The sequence below is a fragment of the Aricia agestis genome, chromosome 3 (genome assembly GCF_905147365.1).
Source record: "Aricia agestis chromosome 3, ilAriAges1.1, whole genome shotgun sequence".
In the NCBI taxonomy this organism is placed as follows: domain Eukaryota; kingdom Metazoa; phylum Arthropoda; class Insecta; order Lepidoptera; family Lycaenidae; genus Aricia; species Aricia agestis.
The window spans coordinates 15059144-15072405 of NC_056408.1; the positions used below are offsets into that span (position 1 = coordinate 15059144).

Below are 13262 nucleotides of genomic sequence, written 5' to 3' on the forward strand. Positions count from 1 at the left end.
AAGTTATTGCAGCTATGAAATCGTAACGTTTTTCGAATATTGAACATTGAAAGTAAGGTATCTCTTAAACATTATAATTTTATATTATTATTTTTAACAAAAAATTAAAACCGACTTCCAAGGTAAAAACAAATAATAACATCCTTATAATATGAACTAAAAAGTATTAAATAATTTTTCCTATCTAATAGTGCTTTTTTCCGAATTCGGTTAAGCCTCAACTATTTCTGTACTCAATCTTCATCATTTTGAAGTCGGTACCAGATAGCTGAATCTTTAGTTCTCTGACAGAATATTTGAAACTTTTGGAACTGGCACCGACTTCAAAATTATGAAGATTAAGTACAGAAATAGTTGAGGTTTAGCCGAATTCGGAAAAAGGCACTATTAGATAGGAAAAATTATTTAATACTTTTTAGTTCATATTATAAGGATGTTATTATTGTTTTTACCTTGGAAGTCGGTTTTAATTTTTTGTTAAAAATAATAATTTCACTCTTTTTAGTTACCTACTAACCATCGCGTAAGAAAATACTTCAACCCCTTAATATTATCTTAATCTTGGTAAATGTTTAAAAACCTACCCCAATTTATTTGACAAACTACTACAAAAGAAAGTCGACGGAGCCCCGCTACGCGGGGCTCCTATATCTGGGTGTTGTGGTCTAAGTTCCAACCTAACCTAACCTACTTTTGGACTTTCTAGATTATGTTTGTTTTTGTTTTGGCGGGGGGCTGCGCCCCCCGAGCCCCCCCTTCGGTATCCGTGGCTGAGTAGTTAAGTAAGACCCACTCATCACAGCCTTGAGATGCCTTAAAAATACTTCGTAAATATCAGAAAACAGATGATCTTATCTGAAGATTACGAAAATCTCAAATGCGAATTTCTTCTAAACGGAGAGTTTACTGGCGGTGGAAACGGTAAGTAGGAGTTTTTCTCACCCAAAACAATCCTCCTTAACCCATGTCACCAACATTTAATTGACGTAGGTTCCTAAACCTTAGCCAAATTTTTCTAAGTATTTTCGCCATACTAACAAGGGTCACATTTCGGCCTGTCATTCGACAGGGGTTGATTTTTGAAAAAGTTTATCTGAGCTTTTTTGCTTCCCTTGGCGCCCCCTATCTATTGGTATAATAAAAAGGGATGGTCATAGGGGGTTGTGTTTTTGTCATCAAAATTTTTCCAAGTATTTTCGCCATACTAACGAGGTTCGTATATCGGCCTGTATCTGGCCGGGGGTTGATTTTTGAGAAAAGCTTATTTAAGCTTTCTTACTCCCCTTGGCGCCCCCTATCGATTGGTGTATTCAAAAGGGGTGGTTATAAGAGGTAGAATTTTTTCGTCCAAATTTTTTAAAGTATTTTCTCCGTGCTAACGAGGGTCACATTTCGGCCTGTCTTTCGACAGGGGTTGATTTTTGAGAAAAGTTTATCTGAGCTTTTTTGCTCCCCTTGGCGCCCCCTATCGATTGGTATATTAAAGTCGACGGAGCCCCGCTACGCGGGGCTCCTATATCTGGGTGTTGTGGTCTAAGTTCCAACCTAACCTAACCTACTTTTGGACTTTCTAGATTATGTTTGTTTTTGTTTTGGCGGGGGGCTGCGCCCCCCGAGCCCCCCCTTCGGTATCCGTGGCTGAGTAGTTAAGTAAGACCCACTCATCACAGCCTTGAGATGCCTTAAAAATACTTCGTAAATATCAGAAAACAGATGATCTTATCTGAAGATTACGAAAATCTCAAATGCGAATTTCTTCTAAACGGAGAGTTTACTGGCGGTGGAAACGGTAAGTAGGAGTTTTTCTCACCCAAAACAATCCTCCTTAACCCATGTCACCAACATTTAATTGACGTAGGTTCCTAAACCTTAGCCAAATTTTTCTAAGTATTTTCGCCATACTAACAAGGGTCACATTTCGGCCTGTCATTCGACAGGGGTTGATTTTTGAAAAAGTTTATCTGAGCTTTTTTGCTTCCCTTGGCGCCCCCTATCTATTGGTATAATAAAAAGGGATGGTCATAGGGGGTTGTGTTTTTGTCATCAAAATTTTTCCAAGTATTTTCGCCATACTAACGAGGTTCGTATATCGGCCTGTATCTGGCCGGGGGTTGATTTTTGAGAAAAGCTTATTTAAGCTTTCTTACTCCCCTTGGCGCCCCCTATCGATTGGTGTATTCAAAAGGGGTGGTTATAAGAGGTAGAATTTTTTCGTCCAAATTTTTTAAAGTATTTTCTCCGTGCTAACGAGGGTCACATTTCGGCCTGTCTTTCGACAGGGGTTGATTTTTGAGAAAAGTTTATCTGAGCTTTTTTGCTCCCCTTGGCGCCCCCTATCGATTGGTATATTAAAAAAGGGTGGTTATAAGAGGTTAAAATTTTGACGAAAAATTTTTTTAAGTATTTTTTCCATAGTGCCCCGTTTCCTTCAGTCCAACCCAAATGTGTGCCTTACGCTCTGGAGTAAAGGTTGAATTTGTTACTTATGTTCAATTTTGTGGTACTTGAAATATTATGTATTTTGAAACAACATTATGAAACAACATTGAGTATATTTTTTTATATTAAAATCGCTTTGAAATATACCAAATAAATAAGGACATAACGTGATGACTGATGATATTTTATGGTGTTGTGTATATATTGTATCCATATACAACCATGTGAGTTGTGACATTGGTGACCCTGACATGGTAGTGATGAAGATGATGATGATGAATATAATTTGCATAGTAGCATATGCTTTCAGTTCTTAAAACAACGCCTAAACCCCCAAACTTGTATCTATAAGGAATCCGGAGTTCTCTTAGTATCTTCGGAACCATAGTATACCTTGGTGCAAAATCTTGCGTTTTGGTAGCATATGCTTAGGATGCTTCTCATAAAACCAAAATCACCATATGTTTCCATTTAAATTTTGAGAAGTTCCCTCGATTACTCATGGATCCCATCATCAGATCACCACTTTTGTGAAAATGGGATCAAATTGAAGTGAAACCTAATATAACAAAACAAAAATTTTGAAAATCGGTTCACAAACGGCGGAGTAGTGGTCGAACATACAAAAATATAAAAAAATAATATCCACAGCCGAATATATAACCTCCTCGTTTTTTGGAAGTCGGTTAACAAAATAGTTTTCACTAACGTTTGGATTACGCAACTTGAAAACTCAAGCTTAACCCTGAGAGTGCAATGAGTAACCAGGCACACAATGCTTTCTGGGACTTTCACGATGGGCAAAGTTGACATTACAATACACCCACTACCTTCATCATGTCTACCTTCGAAGGTTGAACCACGGTGGCTCGTTCTTGACTTTTGATACTGAGGTGATTTCACCACTATTGTGGTGATATCACCAGCCACTTATCACGTCAGTATCGGTGTGGTCAGCGGCAGATTCGGCGCTAGAGCTACCGCTTCTTTGACAATAAACTGGTGACGATGACGATCACCAGCTACACTCACCACGTCGGTGTCGGTGACCACCATGTCGAGGTTGGGGAGGGGCGTGCCGATCGGCAGGTTCTCCGGCAGCTCCACGCTGTACTCCCGCTTGTTGAACCGCGGCGGCTCGTCGTTCACGTCCTTGATGGTGACGGTGACGGTCGCCACCGTTGATGTTAGGTTTGATATCAACGGAGCACCGTTTACGATTTCACTCGCCTGAAATAAAACAATTGTCAAAAATTCCATTCCTAGGTCGTTTAGCAAGACAAATCTCTCCTTTACATCTTCTTTTTTGCGGATATTAATCCTTCGATCGTGGATTCTTGGAAATCTATTGTTATTCTATTGCGTCTCGCTCATCGGTGAGCTTATGGAGCTTGATGGGTTAATATTGTAACAACTATGCCTTACGCGAATTGTAAGATTCAGTGGCGATGATGGGTCTTCTAATGCTTCTCGATCAAGAGGCTTAGCTGTCTTCAAGTCACCAGTCGCACTGTCCAGCCAGAAAAAGTTGTGTGGATCTGTTGATTAAAAATATTTTTTTATACAACACGTCTGATACGGCCACACTCAGATATAAATATTTTTCCGCCCATCATTACTTGCTATAATATTTAAAGTCTACTTCAATATAGCTATCAGTAAAATTTACGTGACATGGCTTATCCTCCATCCGTAAAAAACACTCACTAGTAATAAGCTCCAAGTGCACGTCCCTGGGCTGGGCTCTATCAGGATCTCTTGCGGTTATCTTCAGCGCGAGCGTCCCAGCGGGCACGTCCTCGGCCAGCGACGTGCTGAGGGAACCGCTGAACACGGGCGGACTGTTCTGGACGTCCAGCACCTTCACTTCGATCACCGACGTCGAGTTTTGGCTGCCGTCCTGTTGGAAGATGTTAGTTAGTGGTAAAAGACTACACTGTATACTTATCAGCGCAAGTTTGCACTATACGAGTATCACTTTTGTTTCAGGTATCCCCCACCTACTGACCTATGTGCATGAAAATCGATGGAGGTTAAACGAAATCGGAGGTGAAAACCTTAACTGACTGCACTAACTAATAAGTATGTCAATAGGCTTGGCTAACTATATATTGAAAAAAAAAAAAAAAAAAAAAAAAACACTTGTCATATATATGGTTATGATAAAAATAACAAAGCATATATAGACTAAGCAAATAAATAAGCAGTAACAATTATTTTATACATAAGAATATATTATTAAATATTTATTATACGAACAATATATTATAATTTATAACATAGCAAAGTATTTACGTACAGATGTTTATGAAATTGAATATATGTAATTGTGTGATATGTAATATAACAGAAGAATATAATATGTAACTTATAGATAACGATGTAAACAATACTAAAGAAATATAAAACATGTGTCAAAAAGATAGTATGAAACAGAACTGTAACAAACAATTGTAAAATTATACATAGGTAATTATAAGGTAGCCATAATATAGTCCAAGATAGAAATAGAGATCAATAATATGTAAATTATAGATAATAATGTAAACAACACTGAGGAATAAGAAATATGTACTAAATAGATATTATAAAAATAAAATGTAAAGCAAACCAAATTAAAATTATATATAGGTATATAAGATTATGTATAATGGAATTTCAATGCTATAGAAATATACCAACAATATGCAACTGTACGTCATGCATCCCACTCAATTGTAAGAATTATTTCGTAAGTAAATAACTCCAGCAAAACAAATTCGCACCGAACACTCCCGCGAAGTGTCGAAAAATGTGTAAAGTAATGCATAAAAATTGATGTAGTATTAAGCTTTATGTATATAATATGTAAATGTAAAAATGATCAATGTAAACAATTTGTCAACAAATTAAGGATAAAATGTAACATGCAAACAATTGTCCCTTATTATGTAAGGGGGAACAAGAGGTCCCATATAGGGGCCATTAAAAAAAAAAAAAAAAAAAAAAAAAAAAAAAAAAAAAAAAAAAAAAAAAAAAAAAAAAAAAAGGTTTGGCTATATTTTGGCCATTTGTGCAACATTGCATGTAATGGGAGTTAAGTTCAATTAAACACTTTATCGAAAACTTGGCGCTGCGTCGTATGTCGTGCTGGAATCTTACTTTTACTCTGAGAACTGCGTGACGACGATTCTCTAGCTTTCAAGGGACTCAATGTCACGCCTAATTTCATCAAGTTTGGGCGTAAGGAGGATACAGACATACTTTTGCATTGACAATATTAGTATCCTACCGTCGCGTAGATATGTATCTGGTAGAACTGTTTGTCGTTGTAGTCCAGGTGTCCTCTCAACACCAGCGCTCCTGTGAAGTGGTTGGCTGTCGACTGTAGAGTTACCACCTCGAAGAGATTGCAAGTTTCTGGCCACTGAAATGAAAACAAAGTATCAAATCCCCTGTTTCCTCCCTGGATAATGCTAGTAGAGTTATAATTTTTTTCCTGAATGTATACGGCCACTAATACAATGTCCCTATGTTTTCTTTTTTTTTTCATAATTTAATTAATAAATAAGATATGAACGTTCAAAAACCCAAAAAGAAATGGTCCAGATTTTCCGCTGTGTTCAAACATCTAGAAAACAGTTTTATCTAGATTATACAAAAAAAATAAAACATAGGAACACAGCTCAAGCCTTTCTTTAATCTTTAATGAAAAAAGTACTTAAATCGGTTAAGTTTTGGAGAAGGAATCAGGGGACAACGAATCGTTGATTTTCTACAGTTGTCTCTATCGCGTTCTGCGGTATAGGTTTGAAGTAAGGGAGACAGCTATAGATGTTACACGTACTTTTTTTTCATTTCTCTAACCCCTGGTGTATCCTCTTAAAATCCCCGAAAAACGTTTTTCGGGGATTTTAAAGTTATGCGTTATGCGGTCTCAGCGACCGATTCTAATGTGTACACCTTAGAATCCGTCGCTGAGTTTTCTCTTCCATTTTCGGCGATCAATATCAAAGTTTTGTGTAGCCTATATACTTAGGTAATAACTTTATTTTAATATCATGGAATCCATTAAATATCTATATTTTGGGAGCTTACAAACTTACCTGACTATTAGGAATGCAGCCGACATCGAGACTATCTCCCACTGAATCCTGATCCTCCACTTCTATGTTATTTAGTATCGTCGTACCAATTTTCTCGTCTTCGGAAACATCTACTTCGTATGGCGTCTGAAAAAAAAAAAATAACAAAGGAAACATTTTTATAGTAGCTCCTAATTCGTTCAAGTTCTCTCCTAATTATCTAGGCTTGAGAACTACGTACTCCTTCTAAATAATGCAGTCTGGTACAAGTGGTTATTTTTACCGTACCTACGAAACACTAATTAGTGATTAAACATTTAAACAAACAAATAGAAATACCTCGGCAAGCCATGCCTACAGCAAGTCTATAATTGCAGTGTTTCCAGGTCTCTGGCTAATCTTAAGATTTTAATCTGTGATAGGCAATGACAATGGTCATCTGTGCTGGCTACTGCACGAATCCATTAAGATTTTAAGATATTTTAAATTGCCACTTTTGAGCACACATACCAAATGTATAGGCACTCAATATGCATGACCACGAAATTAAGCGTAATCTACGATTTAAGGAGACCTTTACCTTAAAAATCTACTATGGGTAGTATCAGGACATGGATTGCCAAGGTGCAGTAACGGGCCATGCGCCTTTGCGCCTGCACTCTGCAGTGGGCCATCGTGGGCCATTGTGTATGGGCTTATGAATCAACCTATCTGATAGTACCATTCATCATTTGAAGACCTACGTCATTTGGTCGGGTTATATCAAATTTAAATTAAATGTTCGGCTGGTCTTGTCATAACTCGACCAAACTACGTAGGTCCACCATCTGGCTATGAATCAACTTCTCAGTACATTTCGAAGCAACTTACATTCTTGAACATCGGCGGGTTATCGTTTTCGTCCAGCACAATGACGCTGACCGGCTGCGTCGTGACCAGCGCCTGTTTTGTCTCCGGGTCTTCATTCTCTATCGACACGAGAAACTTTATCGTGTCTTCCCTCTGAAAGTTTACTTTCGTTTAAAATGTTATCAATGCTTATTACTTAATACTCAAAGTACAACAAGCAGAAGTGTATACTTTTGACTTTGGTGCCTCGGTCTAAGAAAACTCTAAGAACAAGTTCTAAGAAACTCTATGAAGGAAAAAATAAAAATAAAATAAAAAAAATACTTCCATTCTTAATTTTAAACATTAAATTTTACACACATAAAATACTTTTAATTTAAGATATAAAACTCACTTCTCTATCCAAGCTCTGTTGTAGTGTAACCTCGCCAGTCTCTGGATTTACAAAAAACTTGTCTGTACCAACTAGTCCATATTTTATCTGCGAATAAAATTAATTTTGTAGAAAAATTAAAAAAACTGTTTCGAAACTGGTGGAAATAAAAATTGAGACATGGAAACCATATTTCAAAAGAGGCGCGAACGTCTCGACCAAATACCAATCACAGCGCTTTTTTATTCACGGTGTCGGATGGCACAGGCTTTTACGTATTTAGCCAGTTTCTCTTACCGGCAAACCCTCAGGGTCGGTTGTGCCCTGCAGCGTGTAGACCACGGTGCCCAGAGGAGTGCTCTCCGACAGCGGCAGGTTGTCCATATCCTGCGTGAACACCGGCAGCTGGTTCGCCGCGCCTAGAGAAAAGTAGAGCTTGGTGATAACAGCGAATTATTATTAATACTAGCCTTATGTTAGAAGAGGATTATTATTTATTAATATAAGATTTCAGAGTCATTCTTTTATATTCTAGAATATAGATTCTAGGTAATGTAGTATCTATGGAAGAAATTGGATAAGTCAAAGCTTCAATAAGCATAGGTAACAAATACAGATAGAGACAAAATCATGCATTTTACATTTAAGTAGGTATGTATATTTACATACCGAATTAAAATAACCTCCTTCGTTTTGGAAGTCGGTTAAAAATATGAATTAATTTATTGACACTTTACCCATACAAATAAAAAATCAGATAAGCAAGTAGTTTAGGCTCTACGTTGGAACAAACTGCAATTTTTTTTCTTCTTTAACGTTTTGCTTTAATACATAACTAGCTATTTGACCGAGCTTTGCTCGGTATTCGATAAAACACCAATAAAATGAAATTTTCTAAAAATGATTTCTAGCTAGATCGATTTATCGCCCCCGAAACCCCGTATATACTAAATTTCATGAATAAATCGTTGGAGCCGATTCCGAGATTCCAATTTTATAATATATACAAGAATTGCTCGTTTAAAGATATAATATAGGGTAAAAACTTCTCACGTCTTTCATGAAACTTGTACGACATGTCTTACTTGCAAAAAATTCATTTACACGCAAAAAAATAATTAATGAGCAATTACATTCGTCAAGTAGGCTGTATCTGTACTTGTATTGAATGTCCCGCTATACAATTTCTTCGTTGAAAAGCGAGTTGGTGTTAATGAACGTAGTTTTTGTGCCAGTTTTTCTGTAAGAAGCCATTGTTTCAACGTACACGGTGATAATTTACTGCATACATTATATCACTCATGTTACTCAGTGGCGTATTTAGATAGCGAGGGGCCCGTAGCATATTCTGACTCAGAATCTGTTATAATTTACTTTCGTTTGTTATATCAACAGCCAAGGTTTGGTAAATAACTATGTTTTTTATTAATTTTGTTAGAGAGCATTTTAACACATAATATACAATTATTCAGAATTAACATAGTTAATACACTGTTTTCGCAACGTATAATATATAAAACTTGTAAATCGGAGGAAGACGCGGACGTTGCCTCTCAAATCGCGGAGGCCAGAAGCTAGGGTTCCCAACCCTCCCGGATTGCCCGGGAGACTCCGGTAATAATGCTTAACCTCCCGTCCTCCCGGAGAAAGATAATTTCTCCGGTTTTCAAAAACTAATAATTATTGCATAATAATTGACTTGTAAGATGAAGTTGGATTGGACAATCATATCTGTTCGAAGAAAATCGCTTGGATTAACTCTGGGCTTACTAATGACTTCATATGAAAGAGAGAAATGGTCCTGAGAGTATGTTCTTTCACATACCGCCCCCCCCCCCTACAATCCTCCCGGGTTGGTCCTTTCGAAAGTTGGCAACCCTACCAGAAGCTCGTGCTACAAGTGCTATATTATGGTTGATCCGGCCCTGAATTATGTATGCTGTGCTCACGGTAATACGAGGGCTGCTATTTATGTATCCGGAATTAAAAAAAGAAACAAACATATATCATTTAATATGGTTTTATTGCTTTTCAAAATATTCGCCGCGATGATCGACACACTTTTGCATACGCTGGAACCAATTTTCATAGCACTTTTTCCATTCTGATTGAGGTATCTCCAAAACGTGCATTTTGAACGCATCAACAGCCTCTTCGCGGCTCGAAAAACGTTGACCACGTAATTTGTTCTTCGCGTATGGAAATAAAAAGAAATCGTTAGGTGCCAAATCAGGGCTGTACGGCGGATGACCAGTCAATTCGATCTTTTGACCCTCCAAAAACTGAGTTGTTTCAGCTGAGGTGTGACAGCTAGCATTGTCGTGATGTAATATGATTCTGCGTTGTCGGTTGTCCTTTCTTATTTCTTCAAAGACTTCTGGTAAGCAAATGGTCGTATACCATTCAGAATTAACCGTTTTACGATTCTCTAATGGCACTGTAGCCACATGTCCATTAATTCCAAAAAAACAGGCGACCATTTACTTCAAAGTACTTTTTGCACGAGTAACTTTTGTTGGTTTCGGCTCATCTTGGAACACCCACACCGTTGACTGTTGTTTAGTTTCGGGGTCATATGCATAGATCCAAGATTCATCACCTGTGTAGATATTATAAACGGCTTTTGACGTACCACGGTTGTATTTTTTTATCATTTTTTTGCACCAATCGACACGAGCCCGTTTTTGATCGATTGTCAAGTTGTGCGGAATCCAACGCGAACATATTTTTTTTACAGCCAAATGTTCGTGTAATATCTTATGTATGCTCGTCATACTTATGCCTAAGGACGCCTCTATCTCGCGATATGTAACATGACGATCACGCATTATTAGTTCCCGCACAGCATCTATATTTTGTGGGACAACAGCTGTTTTTGGGCGACCTTCTTTATTTTCATCCGTGAGCATAGACCGCCCACGATTAAACTCACTGTACCAGTGATAAACAGTGGTTTTTGATGGTGCTTCATCTCCAAAAGTTGCGGTGAGTTGAATAAAGCACTGTTGTTAATTTAGCCCACGCCGAAAATCGTAGTAAATCATTGCACGAAAATGTTCACGCGTTAAATCCATGGCAAATGAAGACACGCAATTTTCAAAATGACGCCACAATGGAAAAATAATTGACAGTCACATGAAACAAAATGTATTCTTCAACCAAAGAGTTCTATTTTCAAATGTTGTAATTACTTTTTAAATATTGTTATTGTAAGTGGCCAGTTCCGGATACATAAATAGCAGCCCTCGTACTAGAATAGAAGATTTTATACAAATTACTGTCTTTCTTATCGACCATGTGTTATTGTTTAACTTCTACTCGGTTAATTTAACCATATTTGACTAAGAAGTTCGTGAGAATTAGATCTATGTTAAGTTAACTCGTTTAAGAAGTCTCACTTTTGTTAGATGTCATTAAGGACAATTAGTTCAAAATATGGATTTTGTTAGTACTTAAACTCGCAATCGGTTAAACCCATTTAGCTTATTTTAGTCTTGAAATGTCTGTGGAAGTCCAGGAAAGGCTTACTTATATTACGGAGAAAGTGATTATAAAATTGACCGGGTCATCTAAAATGCAATAAAAAGCTAGCAATCATTGAATGCACTTAGCTCACAAATACCTAGATAATACTCAATAGAAAGGTTAAGTACCATCGTTATTAATTTCCATTTACGTCATTATTGCGTTCTATTTACTTCCAATAAAAACCGACCATTCTCGTGACGGTTAAGAGCCCATATGACCCTAACTTGACTACATACTTTAACCTAGATCTCAAAATCTGTAAGGTCTAGAAAACAGTATACTTTTATTATTAATTATAAATTAATTATCATTTAAACAAATACAATAAAACTAAATTACAATAAAAACTAGCGTAAAAAGAGAACAGTTTAAATATAAAAAAGGTTGTCATCCAGACTGCTGCCTTTAGGGAGAGTGCCCAGAATACTAGCCACATTGCCCCGCTGTAAGGCCAGGCTTAATCGCTGGCCAAAATACGCTCCAGCCCTCTGGTCACCTGTGCGATCTATGAGGCGGGATGATATAAGATTGAAAAAATTTTTCATATCATCCCCCCATGGGCCTAACGTTTCAAACGCAAGTGGCAAAAATATGTAGTCACGGCTTAAAGATACATATTTTCGCCGCTTACGCGTTTGCGCTTCGGACGCCGCCGCACCAGCCGTCACTGAAGTTCCATGTAAATAGGAGGCCGCCAGTGTGTCGACACATGTTGCGTCCCACACCAAGCACCTCCCACTTTTCCATGGAACTAATGTTAAGCCGTCGGGTCTCTTGCCATCATCACGGGCAATACCATTCGGCTCTAAAATAGCCGGAACGTTGATGGAGACAAGAGCCCGACGTACAACATCATTCAATGCCGCATGGCGCGACAGACGACCAGCGCTCCGCTGGCAAGAAAGCCCATGGTGACCCAGACGATCTACCATAGATCCACAAGGGCAGCAGTGTGGATGGTTTGTTGGCAAACCTAGTCGCAGACTGACGGCAAGGGAGAAGGTGGTGTTGTCCAGTAACGTGCCTAAATTTGGAGATGGAAGTGCTTGGAGCCAGAGTCCAGATTCCCAAGTTGCAGCAGCCAGAAGACGGGCCCGCTCAGCCGCGTCGGAACTAGAGTTAACTAGCTTATCAAATACAACACGGCAAAGCGGCTCATCCCAAAGACGCTGCAAACAAATGTTGGCTGGAACGGCCCCATTGGCACTAGCTTCTCTCCAGGCCTCTAACGCGTCACTATAAAACGGAAAATCAAAGTTGCCAAAAGAAGGGGAGAGAATTTGGCGGGTCAATGGACTGGTACTATTTACTGAAGATAGAAAGGCTGGAAGAGCAACATCTGACACTTTCCTGATGCCGATGCCCCCAAAGCGAATAGGGAGTGATGCTTGGCACCACGCCCTATCCGTAAGTGAACAATTAAAAATATGGGTCAAAATTTTACGGATGGCTGCGTCAAAAGAGGCCAAACTATTGGTAAATTTCCAAACTGGAGAACACCTTAGAAAGTAGGTAAATTTTGGTACAAACAAGCAAAATTTGATAATTTGAAAGGCCATATGAATATTAATTTTTTCCAAACGATCACAAGAATTTTGAAATTTCAACATTTGTTCCTCTAGGAATAGTGGAATTGACTCCTCCAAAATAGGAGCTCCTAAAAGGCGCAGAGCGTATTTATCTATTACTTTAATACAAGGGGCCAAACTATTAAAATTATTAACCACAGCGGTTTTAGACTGAGTCGTAAATTTGTCACTAAAAAAAAGCTCGCATTTGGAAAAATTAATACTTAAACCAATTTTTTCCAATTCGCTTATTAGACACTTTAGGTCATTCCAAACGGTGGAAGGAGGGCCTGCAATGGTCCCATCGTCAAGATACCAAATATTTAATTTAGAAGTAAGGGTCGAAATTATTGGATGAATGGCTAAACTAAAAATAGCCGGCCCAAGGGGATCTCCCTGCTGACAGCCAACCGCAGAGTCGATTAAATGGCCCATATAAAC

The 13262-nt window shown here is 38.1% G+C and overlaps 1 protein-coding gene across 2 annotated transcripts in view; it reads right to left on the reverse strand.

The window, feature by feature from the left end:
• Positions 1-13262, reverse strand: part of LOC121740203 (cadherin-87A) — a 55561-nt gene that overhangs the window by 21182 nt on the left and 21117 nt on the right. For both annotated transcript variants that reach the window (XM_042132838.1, XM_042132839.1), the window contains 8 exons: positions 8023-8144; positions 7747-7833; positions 7374-7505; positions 6525-6650; positions 5711-5845; positions 4147-4339; positions 3865-3977; positions 3472-3669 (listed from right to left, as the gene is read on the reverse strand). In XM_042132838.1, the coding sequence (XP_041988772.1) occupies positions 3472-3669; positions 3865-3977; positions 4147-4339; positions 5711-5845; positions 6525-6650; positions 7374-7505; positions 7747-7833; positions 8023-8144 (1106 nt within the window). The remainder of the gene's footprint in view (positions 1-3471; positions 3670-3864; positions 3978-4146; positions 4340-5710; positions 5846-6524; positions 6651-7373; positions 7506-7746; positions 7834-8022; positions 8145-13262) is intronic.